This window comes from Parambassis ranga, chromosome 5 (genome assembly GCF_900634625.1).
Source record: "Parambassis ranga chromosome 5, fParRan2.1, whole genome shotgun sequence".
In the NCBI taxonomy this organism is placed as follows: domain Eukaryota; kingdom Metazoa; phylum Chordata; class Actinopteri; family Ambassidae; genus Parambassis; species Parambassis ranga.
In genome coordinates, this window is record NC_041026.1 from 8,402,474 (window position 1) to 8,420,430 (window position 17,957).

A 17,957-nucleotide genomic window follows, 5' to 3' on the forward strand; every position below is an offset into this window, starting at 1 on the left:
ATGAGGAGTCATTTTTTTCTTTTTTTCTCTCGTACATCACCTTTTGATTTTTTTTTTTTTTACATAAATGAGACTGAATCAACACTAGTACCACCCCCACCCACCCAGCAGATATGGCATTTCTGATCCAAAATCCCAGATCCCGTGTTTGTTTTTCATCCCCCGAAAGCATGCTGCGGCCGACCGAGCCGCGCTCTACAAGACCAACTTGCCCACAATGATGCCCACCACGAAGAAGAGCACGATGAGGGCCACCGTGCGGGCGCTCAAGCCTTCATCTTTCTTCATGCTGACCGAGGTGTGCTGAGATGACATGACGTTACTCTTCCTCATCCGCAGACCATCATCCTCCTAAGCAGGGCAAGGGAAAAGAATGAGGAACGATGACAGTAAGGGTTTGCGAAGAGAGTGAGGGGAGGCGGTGGCGGGGGGGTTATAAAAAAAAAAGGGAACATGTGGAAACAAAAAATGAATACGACAAGGGGTTGAGAGACGGTCAGTTTGTCAATCAGTCAATAAGATGAGACAGTATTTATTTATTAACTCAAAGAAATAGGATCTGCTTAAATCTTCATCTGACCCAATCCCCAGAGGAACGCCAAAGGCGCCAGGCTTTAACACACTTCATTTCCCAGCAGCGGGTGGGGGGGGGCTCTCTGTTAGTTTAATCTCGGCCGCAGGAGCAGCCAACAGTCGTTCTGCCTCTGGCAAGAACTTAAAGGGAAGGAGGAGGAGGTGGTGGTGGTGTTTCTTTCTTGGCCGTCTGTGGCGTGCGTGACTCACTTCCAACAAAACCTTTACAAAATCCAATTTTAAACCTTGCTTCATTGATTGTTGTGATTGATGGTATTCTTATTGATTTGCAAAATTGCCTTCGAAGTTGAGGTCTGCCACTGATTATAGATATGAGCAGCTGTCCTTAAGGCTGTATTTTTAATTGAAAGGGTGGAGGACACTCAACACTTCTACTTAATTAGCTTATCTTGATTGTAAACATCATTCCGTACAAACAAAAATCACATGTTTTATCAGGACAAGGACAACTTGTTGGTGTTTCTCAAAAGCTCCTTTTACAGGCCCTGTTCAATGCAGGACTAATTGTACCTTTAATCAAAGAAGCGGACAGGCCAGGCAGAGCATGTTGTTGCAGCTCTGAGCCAACCGAAGGCACTACAGAACACTAAAAACCACAACCACCCTGAGCAGGTTGTCCTCTGGCAGGATTTTACAGCAACTGGTTGTTAAGTGTGTTTGGTAGAGGACTGACTCAGCTGTTAGGTTGTGGTCCTCTCTCACTGTCACTAGAATCTGCCCCAGTGGGTGGACACAGTCAGTGTGTTCAGTATTAGAATGTTTCAGCTCGCTCTGATGTGATTTCCTGAGCCTAAGCGTAAAGCAGGTCACAGGAGGAAGAGTTGTTGTTTGGAAAGGCGAAAAACCTGGAATATAATACAGCCTATTTTGCCTGAGGACACTTTGACGTGTGGAGCTGTGGATCAAACCACCAAGCCTGTGATTATTGGACGTGCTGAGCTACAGTGAAAATCATGTTGTTTGGATAATAAAGTAATGCTTTAGACAAGCAGTGGCACTCATCAGCACCGGCTGCATAATTCACGAGTGAGAAAATGGTTTAAACCCTCATTTCACCTTGAAAACAGGATGAAGTGTGTTGGGTTTGTGTGACTTTCACATACTGCCTCTGCTAACAGGGTTCTCTGGGGAAACCCTGTGCAGCACTTCTTATCTGTGAGCCCGGGATTACAATAAATACCTCTGTGTTGGAAATAGAGCCAAAAATGATGCGTTCATCTTACTCACTCTGATTTGTTTATTTTCTTCCCGTAGCCTCTGAGCCTCCATCTGCAGCCTCTTACACTCCTCCATGATCTTCTTTACCTCCCCATCATCGAGGGTGGAACTCATGGACTTCACAGGCAGCGAGGAGGACTCTGACTTCAGCAAGCTGGACGACATCATTTTATTGGACTCCATGTCGTGCTGTAAGTGGGTTACAGAGAGAGAAAAAAAAATTATAATGCAATAAGTTGACTGTTGATGCTAAAATGTTTCCATGGCAATTCTGAGCAATGACTTGGCTGGCACATGTGTACAGCTCTGTGTTTACATTTGGGGACCTGCACACACACACACAGCAGCGTGGAAACACAGAAACTCTCCAGTTCACCCAGGAGTGCCTTTCGTAAGTGGATCAGGCTGGTTTCTATCAGCATTATCTCCGTCTAACAGACTCCGAGGTGCACAGTGCCGACTGGGAGCCATGTGTACGTATCGCACAGCTCATAATGAATTAAAAACAACAACCATGGGTCCTATCCCCCACCCCCCGGTGTTCTTGAAGCCAGCAGACTTGGCTCATACCCTGACAGACTAATGTCTCTACCGCTGAGAGGTATCGGAGGTGTGAGAGGAATCACAACAATAACAAACTGCTTGGGAATGAACAAAGTGGCTCTCTGAAGGGCTGTTGATGCCTCTAATTGTGCCTGAGGCAGAAAGAGAGGCGTGGAGAGGGTAGGAAAGTAGGACAAGACGGAGAAATACGACGGAGAGATGACTGAAATAATAAAAAAAAACATACAGAAAAGAGAAGGCAGTAGTAAAGCGGTGGAAAACAATAACACCTGTCAACACCTCATAAATAATAATGCAGCTTCTTGTTTGAATACATAGTAACAAGCAGAAAATATTGTACTGTAGAAAAAAAAAGTAAATAATATAACTTATTCTGTTGTCTTTGGCAAAGAAACTGCAGCTTGATGAAGAACATACTGATAATTAAAAATACATCGTGGCACCCCGCTAATTCCATTTACTGAGAATAATGGAAAGAAGCAATGAGACGTATAATTGTCTTTGATATCAGTACTGGCGAAGAAAACAGAGTGTAATATATATATATGCTTACCGTTTTTTCATTCTCTACTGGCATCTCAAAAACACATCTCAGCTTTGAGTCCATGAGCTCCTCTGGTTTAGCCTCCTTCCACTGGAGAGACAGAAAAATATGACTTTTTTTATTGCAATATTGTGTAAAACATCCAAAATGACAACAAACAGTTTGAAATATAACAAAATAAAAGTAATGGATTGCACTTCACAGACATCCGCTGTTTGACGTTTACATTTAAATTCATGACACTGGAGTATTTTTATTCATTGTTTCCTGACTCCACAGGTTGTGTGGAGACAACAACAATAGACAGAAACACAGCACCAGGAGTTTTTCCTCTCCTCTTTGTTGTGCTTCTCTTACAACCCCACCTCAAAAGTCTGCTTTCAAGTCTGACCTCTGCTACGGTCTCAGACTTGCACAATAACCCAGTGGAGTTCAGGCTCTGCCTCAGCACAGTGTTTCTTTGTTGCTCAGGTTGTGTGTCTTCAGATTGTGTCACTATATCACACCGAATTCTCAAGATGCTTGTTGGCACATTAAAAATGATTTACTGTATGTATGTCGGCCAGTCATTGCAAAGATGCCTCTAGGACCACACACACTGCTGAGTGTTTTTATTGCTGTGTGTCAGCACTGTGCAACATAGCGGGCAGATGCAGAGAGAATGCTTCTTTCCTCACAGTGAAATTCAATGCATGCATTTCCTGTCCTATTAAGAAAACTGTAAATCACAGTTTCTGCCTGCAGACGTTTGCAACTGTGTTCAAAGCTGGGTTACTTTAAAGCCACACACACACACTGAAAATAATGAAAGACGAGACACACTTACCACTCCCTCCATGTCAGTCATGTCAGGAGGTGCTAGCATGGACTGAACCATAAACTTGTGTTTGCTCTTCTCATTGGGGTCATAGTCAAAAGGCTGCAGCATAACTGAAATACAAAAGGACATTTATTGTCAGTACGGGAAGAAAAATATTTATCCTTCTCACCTACGGTAATTATTTCAGAATATATTTTTCAAGAGTGTTGTAAAACTGCAGCAAGACTCTGCAGGACTGTTAAAATGACTTGTGACTGGTTCTGAGGCACTCCAAGGGCTCAGGCCATCAATCTGGGACGAACGTTAATGGGACAGGAAAGAAGGAAAATATTGTTGTCCTATAAATATTGATTCTTTTTTTTCCTCAAAAAGCTTTCTCCGTTTTTTTTTTGTTCAAATGTTTCAGGGGAAAATCTTTCTCTGTTGTTGACGGCAATTCAGAATCATTGTTATCCAGCTGCCTGTGAAAACTTAAGGGCTACTGACTTAAATATTTCACTCAGTCAGTCTGAACTTATGTGGTTTGATTCCTATATATGCTGGAGCATGACTGAAATTTGGAATTTAAAAAAAAAATGACAAGAATTGAGAAATATTTGGAATAATTTTCCATCAGGCATCTATCAAAACATCCGCTCTTTGAGAACACAGATGGCCCTTTAGAGTCAAATGCTACAGAGATGACCTATAATTAGGAATTGGAAGTAAAACGTGTCTTCATTTAAAGAGGTCACAGGGTAAAAAGGTTACCTCATGAGGTCAGGTATCCTACAGTTGACACTGACTTCATGTCCCTTGAGATTAATCGGAATCATGTGGATGCACAGTTCCAAAGTGATGACTAGCTATGAGTTATTTTATTTCCCAATTTTCAAAGACCTCACCATCACATCAAACTCGCAGGTGATGCTGAAAACACATCAAACCAAACGTCTTGTTAGTACAAGAAACTGCAGCAGACGTATAGGAAAACAGCAAGATTTGTGCATAAAGCTCAACGCAGTCGCAAATACGCTTCAGAAATACCAGCGATTAGACCCTTATTTCTTCCGTGTCAGCAGGTTTCTATGGCTTTTCCTTTCTCAACTTGTGTGTTCACCCCTCGGATTAAAGAGGAATTAGCGAGTATCAAATACCCATGTATTTGTCAGACTGTAAACTCTGGACTTCATGTCTTCAAGGCTCTCAGCGTGCTCTTTCTGCTTCGGAAAAAAATTGGTGGAGATGATTTATTTCTATGTTCATGTTACCATGACGGCCAAACACTGACGGATCTACAAATACCCCAGGGGGGTAATCTTTTTAACAGCTTCTAAGTCTGATTTTTTCCCCTTTCTTAACATTACATATTGCTCTAACAAAAAGCAGGTGTGGGATTGGAATATTACTTCAACCCATCACTAGTCCATCCAGTCAGCGGTGTGCTATTTGATGTCATTCCAGTGACTGAGAGTTGTAACTATGACTTATAGTGATGACTTTCCTATGTCAGCATATGTGAAAATAACTATCGATGAGTGATCTTTTCCTCTTTTTATTACAGCTCTTAAATTACGACGCTGTATTTTGAAACCAGTACCAACTACGTGTCCGACGCCTGCATGATTTTTTTTTTTTTTTTTTTTTTGCCTTTTGCTGGAAACAATCGAGCTAATTTCAAAGCCAGTAGAGCTATCAGGATGGTTTAACATATATGGCACATGCCAATTCTCCCTAGAGTGGAAAATCTCAGAGATGTAGTGCACCATTACAGCAATCAGTGTAGTCCAATACGGCAAATCAGAAACAGATGGCACGGACAGATTGAGAACGTCCTGTTTCAGTCAGACCCAATTTGCACAGCCATCCACCTTGGGTCCGAGGGGACAGTATGCGAGAATAAAGGCAGGAAAGCATGTAGGTTTTGTGAGCAACACTGAATAACATTAAAAGCTCCAGAGCCAAAGCTTGAGATGGAAAACACAACCACCAGAGTGGAAAATGTAATTTAAATCATCTTTGATCTACGGCCTTTGCATATATACCTTTACAAGGAGCTGCTTCTGCTAATGGCATGATTTGTATTCTTGCTCCACGCTGTTCGACCATTTATAAAACTCACAGGGGCTAATTGTAGTCAACACGGTCAAGTGCTATGGTAATCGGCCGCTTGCTTGATGATAAATGAAACCATTAAAGGGGTGAGGGAAGGTGGTAAGAAAACTTTCCTTTCCTGTCACTAATGAATTGTGTCCCATGAGAAAAGATGCTCAAAACATAAGTACCAGTAACTACTTTCCTTTGAAGCGCTCACAGAGGGCTCCTAGATTTCAAAGTGATGCATTGTTTAATCCAGTCAATTGTCAAATCAATTCAGCCTTATAGCTAAATTCAGGCCAAACTGTGGAGTCATGATTTGACATGTTCCCAATAAAAGCAAATAATAAATAATAACCTAACTTAATAAAAATTATGGCAACAAGTTTCATAAACATATAAAACTTAAAAGATCCCTGACCCATTTTACATGCATTCTCTGCAGCTTAAAACAACAATAAAAGCTGTGGTTGACATACAGAGAAACAGATGCTGACAGCACTGCACTTATCAAGAAATCATAAACAAGACACAAGGTGAGTTCAACACCATCATCACTGTAACATGAAACAAGACGATATGACACATGATACAGTACGGCTCGTTGCAGAACCTGTACACTACAACAGTAACTCCTGCTGCCAGGCAGGCGCTTCAGGAGCGTGAAAGCACGGACAACCAGACTAAAAAACTGTTTCTATCCCCAGGCCATCAGGCTGCTGAACCACTGACTGAACATTCATGTAACATCACTGCCACAATGCAAAATTGCACACATTTGTTTTTGCACATTCTAAAGGTCCTACCTCTGACAATAATGCATAAACAATGCACCTTAAACACTGATAGCACTTTACCCTCTGTACATAGAGGTACATTAGCACATTTTGCTTATTTTATTTGTATTTTTTTGCCTATTCTTGTTTTAATTTATTCTTATGCCTAAAATAAGTCTATTTTCTTTTATCTTAGTTTAGTTGTGTACAAAGTCATGTGTGGCAAAGTAAGAATTTCATTCCTCAGTGTAACTGTAAAGTGCTGTGGATTTGACAATAAACTTCTTGAATCTTGAATCTGTCACAGTGACATGTAATAGGGTACTTCCTGAAAACTTGGTTCAGTAATACCCAGCACATAAAAACAGTAAAATATCAGCAAACCTACTGAGACAATACAGTGTGGGAGTTGGGGACAGAGTGAAGTTAAACAGAGATACAAGTCAGGAGGGAGTGAAATCTCACCAGGAAGTATCAGAATCTGAATTCCTTTATTTATCCCCGAGGGAAAATAATTTTTTGTTACAGACAAATAGAAATCAAAGATGAAAATTGAAATATAGAATAAACATCTCAATACTTAAATAGCATTTAAATCCCTTACGAGGCTGTGGTTCGTCACAGGTAAAAGGAGTTCTTCAAATGTGAGTTAACATAGCAACATAGGCACACGAGCTAATAAAGCTAATTCAGATTATTATGGGATGGTATTTCTGCACTCTCTGATAGGTTAACGTGTCCGAAGCAAGTCACACAGACTTCTGACATATTCCCACAGAAAGCTCAATATTTGTGGACACGAGGATTTTTGAAACATTCATGCCACATATTTTTCCACTGAATGCCGCTACACAACACCAACGAAGCTCAGCAACATTCCTGTGGTCGTGGCTATGTTCAACATATACAGTTACAGCAGAGCTGAGCTTCAAAAGCACTGTGTGGATCCTCTGCTAAGCTAGCAAATGACACATCATGGGTTTGTAGGTATCCAGTGGCAGACGGCTCGCTCTCATCCAGATGCCAGTACATGTCTGAGATCAGAAATTACAGGCCAGAAATATGAGACTAACTGGATTGCAACAATATGTTGGGTGCAATCTACTTAGAAACAATACCTCTGCCCAAGTCCATAATGTTTTTGCACCTTAACATGTTTATTGGGGATGTTGGTTGGACAACTGAGAAGCTGTTTATTTCTACAGTGTACAAAGATACACACAGAAAAAGAACCAGGAGTCCAACATACTTCCTATAATCCTATAAAAATACGTACACTAAACGAACAGTAGTTTGTGTTTTGGTACTGCCACATTACTTTTGCTGGCACCTGGTACATTATTACCACCTTATTGTGTATGCTGACTTCTCCCCACAAAAAACATACTTCAACATACTGATACGAGTTCAAAAACGCCACAGAATACAGTCAAGAGTTATACTACTCCTCATTGTTACCCCTTTAAAAGTATGTTGCTTTCTTTGGTAATAAAATAAGCCTCTTTACATGCACAGTATTATCCTAGGGATGACTGGATTATTGACGTTTCCTGGTTGTATGTTGTACGTGGAAACATTTTATTCTGGTTTAGGACAAATCTTGGTAAAGGTAACAAAGGTTTCTGAACATTCTCTGACACAAACTCAAGATGTGGACGAGTAAACTCGAGTACTTAATGACAACAGACAGGACAGAGAGTGCACAGACCACACACATATACGTTTGTCACACAGACAACATTTTTAGAAATGTAACCTCAGTGGAATGAGGATGAAAAATGAGCTGAAACTAAGCTGGTTTGTCGCCCATTGCTGACCACAGTTACCAGGGACAGGTTGCTCTTGCTGACACCAGATAGGGGAGGTTGTAAAATGAGTCTGTGCCTGTAAATGGCAGGTGGCACAGTGTGGAAACATTACCCTGTACCTGTCTCCCTCAAACTGCACAACTGGAGAAAAAGGCCTGTGAGGAAAGTGTTCGCAATGAAAGTCCTAGAAGATAAATTTAACCTGTCTGTTTGTAGCAGGAGCAGCATGTTAACAGCTGTATGTAAGTAAACAAGTGACTTATTGGCAACGTTATAATGGTCCCAACACAGTCCTTACCTGAAACATTGATTGAGGTGCCTGCATCGATGATTCCACTGTTTGGTCGCACACAGTACCGACGAGGTGCCGTTGTCTTAACCTTGAAACACACATTCCTGTCTGTAGGGTTGGAGAGCTTAAGATTTGTGGTAACCACGTCTGAGAATGGACCTGCAAGAAAGATATACAAAATAATTCAAGCCTGTCTTTGGACAGCTCCGAAAAATATTTTCTCTTTGGCAAAATATGCACATTTTATTTATTATACAATGTCCAGTACGATGAATAATTTTCATTTCAACTGATGTTATAACACAAAAAGTATCATCATAATGCTGTGGAGGAAAGGAACAGTTGAACTAAACTTCTGAAATCACATTAAATTCTGACGATAGCCAAAGACACTACATTAAGCTATGATCTCATGTACCACACACATCTATTTCTAAATACCATTCTTCACTTGGATCGCTTGAATGCCAGATGGTTGGAAAAAACACATGAGCCGAGACTGATGGAGAGCAAAACTGTTACTGCTGAACAAACTCAAATACACTCATAATGCGAATGTAGGGATAAAAATGATATATTCATCAAAGTAAACAAGTCAAACGGTCAAGATAAATCAAAATGCACATTTGTCATATAATGTGACCAGCTGAAAATAAAGCCGCGATCCTACTGTGATGGAAAAACCGGCTGTGATGACATGCGACTGCATACAAGGACCATCCTGGCCTAATTAGGTTTTACCAATTTCAAAGCCAACACCTGATCACATATTAGTCCATCAGTAAGCATGGTGATGTATGCTGTTGACAAAGCTGTGTCTAATTTCTAAGGCCCCGTTCACACTGGAGAAAGTAAATCCAGCTAGAGTAGGATTGAATCCAGATAGCCTATGTTCAGACCAATTTTCAAATCTGGCTATCACACACGCGTGTCTGCGCTCAATCCAGCTTAACCCGGCTTGTTTGTTGTCCTTCAAACCTCTAGGTGGCGCCTTGTAATATACAGAGTCCGTTCAGGCCGCGGTAGGACTGTGTGTGCATGCGTCATGTTTGTTTTTGTCCCAAGTCGCTCGTTCTTTGTTTTTTTTTTTGGTTCAAAAAGCCTTTGTATTCCTTTGTAGCCCTGTCTAAAATAAACTAGTCGCTAGCCGGATTTGCTAGCTGCATTTCCGTTCAGACCTGAGCCAATCCGGCTAGATCCACCTTTGAGAGGTGGATTGAAATCAATCTGGATTCGCGTTTTTCAGACTCAGAAAAAATATATATATCCAGATACGGCCCGAATCCCGCTCTAGCCGGCTTGATTTCCCCAGTGTGAACGGGGCCTGAGTTTACATAACCAGTGCTCCTACTACAACATGCCTGTAGATATTATTTAGCTATAATGATCGCCAATGCTAACACAACTAAATATTAGAATGATCAAACAGTCCATTAGGCAGCTTGTTGCAGTGCATTTATTTAGAAAAAAAAGAAACTGAATCTCATCACTGCTATTTACTGCAGAGTAGAAACAAACCTTTAGGTATAATTTAAATAAAAAAAGAAAAGAGGAGGAGTGGGAGCTACATTTGACTGTGAAGATGTGATGCATGTTGTACATACAAAGCAGAGACAAGTCAATTCAAACTTTTTTGGCTAACTGAATAGCAGCAGGTAATGCCGAGCAAAAATACGTGACATGTTTGCTAACACGTTTAAATGTGCTCTAACTGGATGTGACTTATTACTGTAAGGAATATATATATATATATATATATATATATATATATATATATATATATATATATATATATATAATATATAATCTACTCCCCCGATTTGGACCTGCTGCCTCTTTATTTGACTTGACGTTTGGATAAACAGGGTCCTCCTGCCAATTCAACTTTCTAATGCGTTTGACTGCAAGTTGTTGTTAACATAAATAAGCCAAGTCTGTATTTCATATTAAATCCAAAATATTACAGCTCAGTAACACACACTGGTGAGAACCAGACAACTGTAAATATGTCAAGGTTACAGCTGAAGACATCTGTTTTTCTTTTTTCTTATAACATTACTCTCTGGACTGATGTCTACACTATCCTCCTGATTAAGAAAAACAACTGTAATATCAATTCTAAAAGTAAACTGCATGTAGAAATCTATAAATCACAGGATTTTACTGCTGCACTCAGCTGCAGCAAACAGTTTTTTTAAAGCAGTTCGGCTACAACTACACTTAACAAAAATATAAACGCAACACTTTTGTTTTTGCTCCCATGTTTCATGAGATGGACTTGAAGATCTAAACTTCATTCCAGATACACAATATTACCATTCCTCTCAAACATTGTTCACAAATCTGTCTAAATGTGTGATAGTGAGCACTTCTGCTTTGCTGAGATAATCCATCCCACCTCACATTTCAGGGTGGCCTTTTATTGTGGGCAGTTTAAGGTACACCTGTGCACTAATCATGATGTCAGATCAGCATCTTGATGTGGCACACCTGTGAGGTGGGATGGATTATCTCAGCAAAGCAGAAGTGCTCACTATCACACATTTAGACAGATTTGTGAACAATGTTTGAGAGGAATGGTAATATTGTGTATCTGGAATGAAGTTTAGATCTTCAAGTCCATCTCATGAAACATGGGAGCAAAAACAAAAGTGTTGCGTTTATATTTTTGTTGAGTGTAATTACAGCCATCATTGCAGATGCAGGCAGCGAGGCCCGGCTGCATTAAGCTGTGCAATTTGCCAATAATGCAGAAAACCATTACAACAAAACACCGCAAAAAAATAACACAGTGCTAAATCTAAAGGTGAGCAAAGGTTATGTGAATTATTTATCAAAATCTTCACTAAGCGATTGCTCTCTGTTCCCTCAATCTTGTCAGTCTTACATCTATACCAGTAAAACGATTGCTCACATGTTGTCATTAATTATTTATTATTATATTAAGGTTTTTATTAGTCCTCTAGTTAAACACGTTCGGTAGAGAGCAGCTCGGCCATAGTCTCTCTTGAAGAATGCAGGAGGATAGTATGCTTCTTTCTGGTCTCTCTACTTGCTGAATTTATACATTAATTAATCAAATAATCCAGTCAGGGAGGACGTTTTCAATAAATATTTTCTAAATTATTTGTCCTGTCATAACATCCCTATTTTGATCTTAGTGATTTTCTTCAGAACCAGAAAATAAAACAATAAGATGTGGATTGTTAAATATACGATCCATCCACTCTAAATCCCTCTTAGTTAATGATTTAATCATTGATCATCAGTCTCACTGAGACTTGGTTACAGAATAAAGAATATTTTAGTTTAAATGATTCATCTCCGTCTAGTTATATTAACTATCATGTTCCTCGAGGCACAGGCCGAGGAGGAGGAGTGGCAGCAATCTACCAGTCCAGTCTTCAGATCAATCCTAAACCTAAATCTACTCACAGTTCCTTTGAGAGTCTCACTCTCAGCCTGTCTCAATAAACCTGGAAGTCAGAAAAGCCAGTTGTACTTGTAGTGTATCGCCCACCTGCCGCTGCTTATTCAGAGTTCCTGTCTGAGTTATAGCTCATTATAACGGGTGACTTTAACATTCATATGGACGTCCACTCTGACAGTCTTCAGAGTCTAGGTCTGTGGTACAACTGAAATCAATCAAGCAGACAACACGAAGGATGGAAGAGAAGTGGCATTCTGCAGGTCTCTCTGCCTCCAGACCTGCATGCTGACCTGCAGTCTGCCCCCTGATCTGCTTATTGCCTGCAGCAGTCTCTGTTGTTCATCTTTGTTTTAATTATTATTATTTATTAACTCATGATATAAACATCCACTATAACATAAACACAATAGTTTCAGGTTGCTTGACAACATCAACAACCTGCCATGTTTGTTCTCTTTGTGTGATGCTTGCTGCATGTTTCTCTGTCCTTCATCCTCTCTGCCCTGTCTCCCTCTTCTTCTCCTCTCTCCGTCCTGTCTCCCTCTTCTCCTCTCTGTCCTGTCTCCATCTTCTTCTCCTCCTCTACCTGACCGACTGTCAGCAGGAAGGTTCTCCTTATTTAAGGTTTCTTCCTCTTAAAGGGAGTTTTTCCTGACACTGTTGCTCTTAAGGGGGTTCAGGCTCCGGGTTTCTGTAAAGCACCTCAAGACAATTCTGATTGCAAAATGCCCTGTATAAATAAAACTGAATTGAACTGAACTGACTGGCTTGGTTGTTTTCTCCAGCCTGGGAGATGGATATCAATGAGCTCAGCAGCATCAGGCCTATTTGAATTTCTCCATAATATATAAGCAGTGTGCAGGAATTCTGGGTCCAGATGAGGCACCCAATACTCATAAAGTTATTGCCCTCACATTCAATACTTGCCACAAGAGCTAGCAACACCTAACACTTTAATTCATGCAAAAATGAATGAATTTCCAGACCGATGTAAGGTTTTCTTTTCACTTTGCTGCTAATAGCATTAACAGACAATCTACTGCACGAATACAGTAAGAAAAGTACAAAACCACATAGATGTAATCTGGCTAATTCATTGACCCTGGTGAAAGCCCAGAGTCTAACGAGTCTTCTTTGATGTAATCGTCACAATATACATATTAATGAGTGTGCAGCCTCACTGATAATTCCTCCAACTTACATGGTCTATTGTAATTTCTGGCAACAGTTTCTTTATTGACAGCTTGAGCCAGCAACTGTGCTAAGATGGCTATCTGGCAAACTTTAGTCACTCCTGTGTTTTTCCTGAGAACTAAGGTAATTCAAAGTTAATGACGAACAAATGTCTGACTTCCTCACACACTTCAGAATCCTACTAACAGATCTTCACAGCATCATTAAATAACATACTGTAAAAAGAAATGTGTATCCATAAATTATTCTGTATATAAAGAACCTGAACACCATCATTTTATATACATATAAAAATATACATATATAAACATTAGGGCTGCAATGATTACTCGAGTACTCGAGTAATATTCAAGGGCAAAATGCATGGACAACTAATTTAGTACTCGATGACTCGTTTAGTGACGTCATCAGGGATTATCAGTGTTTTGGGCGCAAGAGGTCCCGGGTTCGAGACACTGGTGAGCCGTTTACACACACACACGGTTTTGGCGCAGCGGTCCAAAGCAGGTATCCACCTGCTGCTAGATGCAGCCGTATCTATGGAAAACTATGACATTTACGCGTGAGTAATGGCAAAGTACTCGAGTAATCGCAAAAATAATCGCCGAGTATCAACATACTCGTTTGGTGCAGCCCTAATAAACATTATAGCAGCCAACATAAGAGTAAGTTGGGTTTCGATGATCTGGCAAATAAAGTCTTAAAGTATAAGTAAATATTTGTTATCTAGAATCAAGTTATCCAAATAGTATTTTAGCTTCATCTACAAATCCAAACCACACAGATCAGCATCTTCTTATCAGGTGTGGCTTTCTAATGAAATTACCTCAGTACAGGCGCTATTATAGTGAGGATAAGGTTTTAAGCTTAGAGTAGTGCACACACTCTGCATGAAAAACATGGAGCGATTTCAGAATTAGCACATACACCAGATTCTAGATAAAGTTTCAGCTCCGCAAACATTCAGAGCAACTGACACTTCCCTTCCCTGGTGAGCAAAGACAGAGAGGAAATTCAGACCCTCACAAGCTTGGCTTCACATCTAAAGGCTTTTAATGAAAGGGACTCACGCCACTGACTACTGTACACCTGATATACTACTTCCTGAAAGTTTCTCAGGATAGCATCCAACTCACGTAAAACCACAAATGGCCGCAAAAAACTATTATGAGAAGCTGATATTTGAAGCTGTCGTCATACAAAGCTGGACTTAAAAATAGAAAAAAAGGAGTAATATGTTAATTTTACCCCTGACAAAGATTTAAAAAAAATTTATAGAAAAATGAAAAAGTCCAGTGCCCAGTATTTGCTTCACAGAGGCCTGAGGCCAAGCTGTTACTAACAGACCTACTCTTGAGGTTTCACACTGCGTGCCTACATATTACATGGGGCCTGAGTTTAGGCATGTGATTTGTGGTGAGGTCTGTTACACAAAGACAGACAGCTTATTCTACCTAGTTACCAATAAAGGATCACCAGATCTGATTGGACATTTTATCTAAAGTAATAAGCAACAAATTCAAGCTTTATGCATAGATTATTAAAGATGAATGCAAAATGAGCTATTATATAACAGCATAAATTCACAAAATTCACACTCCTGTCTATGTAATACTCTCATTACTCATTACTAGCAGGAAGTCACACGACAAAGCACCTGAAACATGCAAAAACTGACTTGTTCTAACTACAGGTAAACACAGTGCTTCTGCTTGATGCCAAGTTACCACTTCAAACCATCAATGAGTGTTGCTTGTGAAAAGCAAGACGCCAGCCGGCCACATTCTAGTGAAATGCCTTTAAATTCAAAACCCAAAATATTGAGTTACTGTTGCGTGGCTGGTGAATTTGCACATTCCCGTGCCAGTGGGTGATCTAAGCTACACTACTACACTGTATGCTGTGTTGCTTTATGTTAACGAGCATATTTTATCTCGAGTCAGTGCCATTAATACACAGTCACGGTGGCATAATGGTCATAAAAACTACAGAAAATAAATATGATATAATTTCTGGTTGGAAAACAGGACAAACTTGTGCAGTATTTACTTATGTTTAAATAATGTTTTCAGCTGTTCTGAGTTCTGGGTCTTTTCATGGCATTCATTGAGTATTATAAAATTAAGTATTTATACAGATCTTATCAATGGTTCAAATGATTACAGTCAAACTTAAAAATAAATGATTATAGGAATTCATTTTCCCATTTTGCCAGCTGAGGAGACAGATTTGGAGTCTTAGGCTTTAGGTCTCAAATTCTCAAATATCAGGACCTCTCTTTGCACATTCTTCTTGCTTATTTATCAGGTAAACAATGGAGCTTGCCTTTCTATATCTACAACAAGCTGGTGGCTTTTGTTTTGATTATTTTGACTTGACTTGTCATTTGTTATAGTGTAATCATAATAAATAACAAGTGAGGCTACGTCTTAGCTGTGCATTTGAACATTAAATGCTCAGTTGATATTACTTTAAACAAAATATCCTTGTTGTCTTATTTACGTCTGCTGCAGGTGATTTTGAGGCTCTGTGAGCAACACAACCCAAACTTACAGCAGTATTTGTAACATCTGCTCTACAAACATCCCTCATGATATGACTGATGGTACACCTGACCTTAATATAAAGTAAAGTCTGCAATACTTTAACTGTGGTACAATCTGTGAAATCTGTTGCAAAGCTGATCCAACAGTACCGTGTATGTGTTTATGTAACATTACTTGGGCCTAAATCAACGTGACATCTCGCAGCTTCAGTAATATGTCTATTAACGACTGTAAAGCCCAAGAACGTGGTGAACACGTTAATGACCCACAGCTGAAACATTTCAAGCGGCAGAGGTTGCCTGGATGTCTCGAGTAGTGTGTGAGCTGTCAAGTTCTTAAATGACAGCTGAGCTGGCCAGCAGAGCAACAACAGCCAATCAGAGAGCGAGCTAATGCTAGCTAGGAAGACTTGCTAAGGATGTTGGAGCTAATGTGCAGTGGACGGGTGTGAATTCAGAAGGCATTTAAGCGTGTTATGATTAATATTTCAACGTGGACACATGTTTCATGTCTTGCAGCTGTTTTAGAGGCAGCTGCTGCAGAAGAAATGTGTAGCAAGGCCTTGCTAGCTTAGCCGTCGGAAGCTAATCCAGGCTAGCTAGCTAGCTAGCTGGCCGAGCTGTCAGTTGACCTGCCGTCCTCTCCGGGCAGCCGTCCCTCTTTCATATCGAGACAATATCATCACAATGTGTCCCTCAGGCTCGCTCCGGTTTAGTTGCCTGCCCCCCCCACCCCGTGTCTAACATCCTCCTCCTAACTGTGCTGACAGAGGCAGCCCCCCTCCACCTCCACCTCCTCCACCACCTCCTCCCGTCCACAACCGGGCCCTCCCCTCTTACCTCGGAATTTCAGTTCGTGCTGAGGCTCGAGGAGCAGAACCTGTTCCGGCCTGGCCATATCCCAACAGCTGGAGCGGGGTTATCGCACTGCAACCAGTTCCTGTCGGCTACACCCCCGTGTTACGATGTTTGTTAAAGTGCAGCAGCGTCAGTAGAGTTACTCTGTCAATAAATTCGGCGGCGGATATATTCCCGTCCCCCCGGTCACTAGTGCTACTCGAGCTACTAACGGCTGTTGTGATGCAGCAGGAAGGGAGTGAGAGACAGCCTGGTGACGTCACTGCCTCTGCATAGCCGCCTGTCGGAGGTGGAGGAGGAGGGAGGGAGGAATGAGGAGGGGGTGGGTGGTGGTGGTGGTGGTGGTGGTGACCCTGGGGTGATCTGTATATTTGTTATATTTCTCTTGGCTGCATTATTTCTTGTTAAATATTTTTAATTACTTTGGGATGCAAGTACCAGTGGTGGAGGAAGTACTGAAGCTTGGTACTTAAGTAAAAGTACAAATACTCAGCAAAATATATACTCAAGTAAAAGTAGAAGTGCTACATCAACAATCCCACTTAAGTAAAAGTCTTAAGTACTTTTAAATGTACTTAAAGTATTAAAAGTAAAAGTACTCACACACTGAATATATATTATTGATTTCCATTGCAAAGGATCTGAACAGGTTAAAATAATCAAAGAAATCATCTTAAATGAAAATGGACCATGTGTAGTTACATGTTCAGTCCAGAAGCAGCTATGGACAGGTCTGTGGGTCATGAGGCAGGCTGTGGGCATCAAGTGAACAGAGAGGCTGCTGATAACAAACAGGCATTCAGCATTTTACTGTGTCAGTGTTCCTGCTGTAGATTCATGTTATGATTCATGTTAATCAGACATTAATGGATGGACCTGTGTTAGCAGACAGCAGCTAACTAGTTAGCTAACTGAGCCAGAGCACCGGCATCATGACTGAGGCTCATTATAGAAACACAGCTGGCAGCGTGACACCACCTCCATGCAGAGTCTGACCTCACATCAGTCCAGCACTGTGTTCATCACATGTAGCAAGTAACTACAAACACTGTAGAAATGTAGTGGAGTAGAAAGTACAGGTAACAGCTGCAACATGTAATGGAGTAAAAGTAGAAAGTATGTGCGATTATTTTTACTTAAGTAAAGTAGAAATACATACAAATTTACTTAAGTACAGTAACAAAGTACAAATACTTAGTTACTTTCCACCACTGCGAAGGTGTAAATGACGCCAGCGT

The 17,957-nt window shown here is 40.6% G+C and overlaps 1 protein-coding gene across 1 annotated transcript; it reads right to left on the reverse strand.

Moving 5' to 3' along the window:
• vapb (VAMP (vesicle-associated membrane protein)-associated protein B and C) lies at positions 1-16,958 on the reverse strand. Its single transcript, XM_028406632.1, has 6 exons — positions 16,702-16,958; positions 8,699-8,851; positions 3,747-3,850; positions 2,930-3,010; positions 1,822-2,001; positions 1-351 (listed from the first exon to the last, which is right to left on the reverse strand). The coding sequence occupies exons 1-6, from the start codon at positions 16,757-16,759 to the stop codon at positions 196-198; spliced, it is 732 nt and encodes a 243-aa protein (XP_028262433.1). The 5' UTR covers positions 16,760-16,958; the 3' UTR covers positions 1-195.
• Positions 16,959-17,957: the final 999 nt, after the last annotated feature.

Excerpts from the sequence above, each read along its gene's own strand:
- vapb (XM_028406632.1), bottom strand. The coding sequence starts at position 16,759 with ATGGCCAGGCCGGAACAGGTTCTGCTCCTCGAGCCTCAGCACGAACTG. Across the intron at positions 8,852-16,701 it reads GCACGAACTGAAATTCCGAG|GTCCATTCTCAGACGTGGTT; the intron begins GTAAGAGGGGAG and ends TCTTTCTTGCAG. Across the intron at positions 3,011-3,746 it reads TGACTGACATGGAGGGAGTG|TGGAAGGAGGCTAAACCAGA; the intron begins GTAAGTGTGTCT and ends CTGTCTCTCCAG.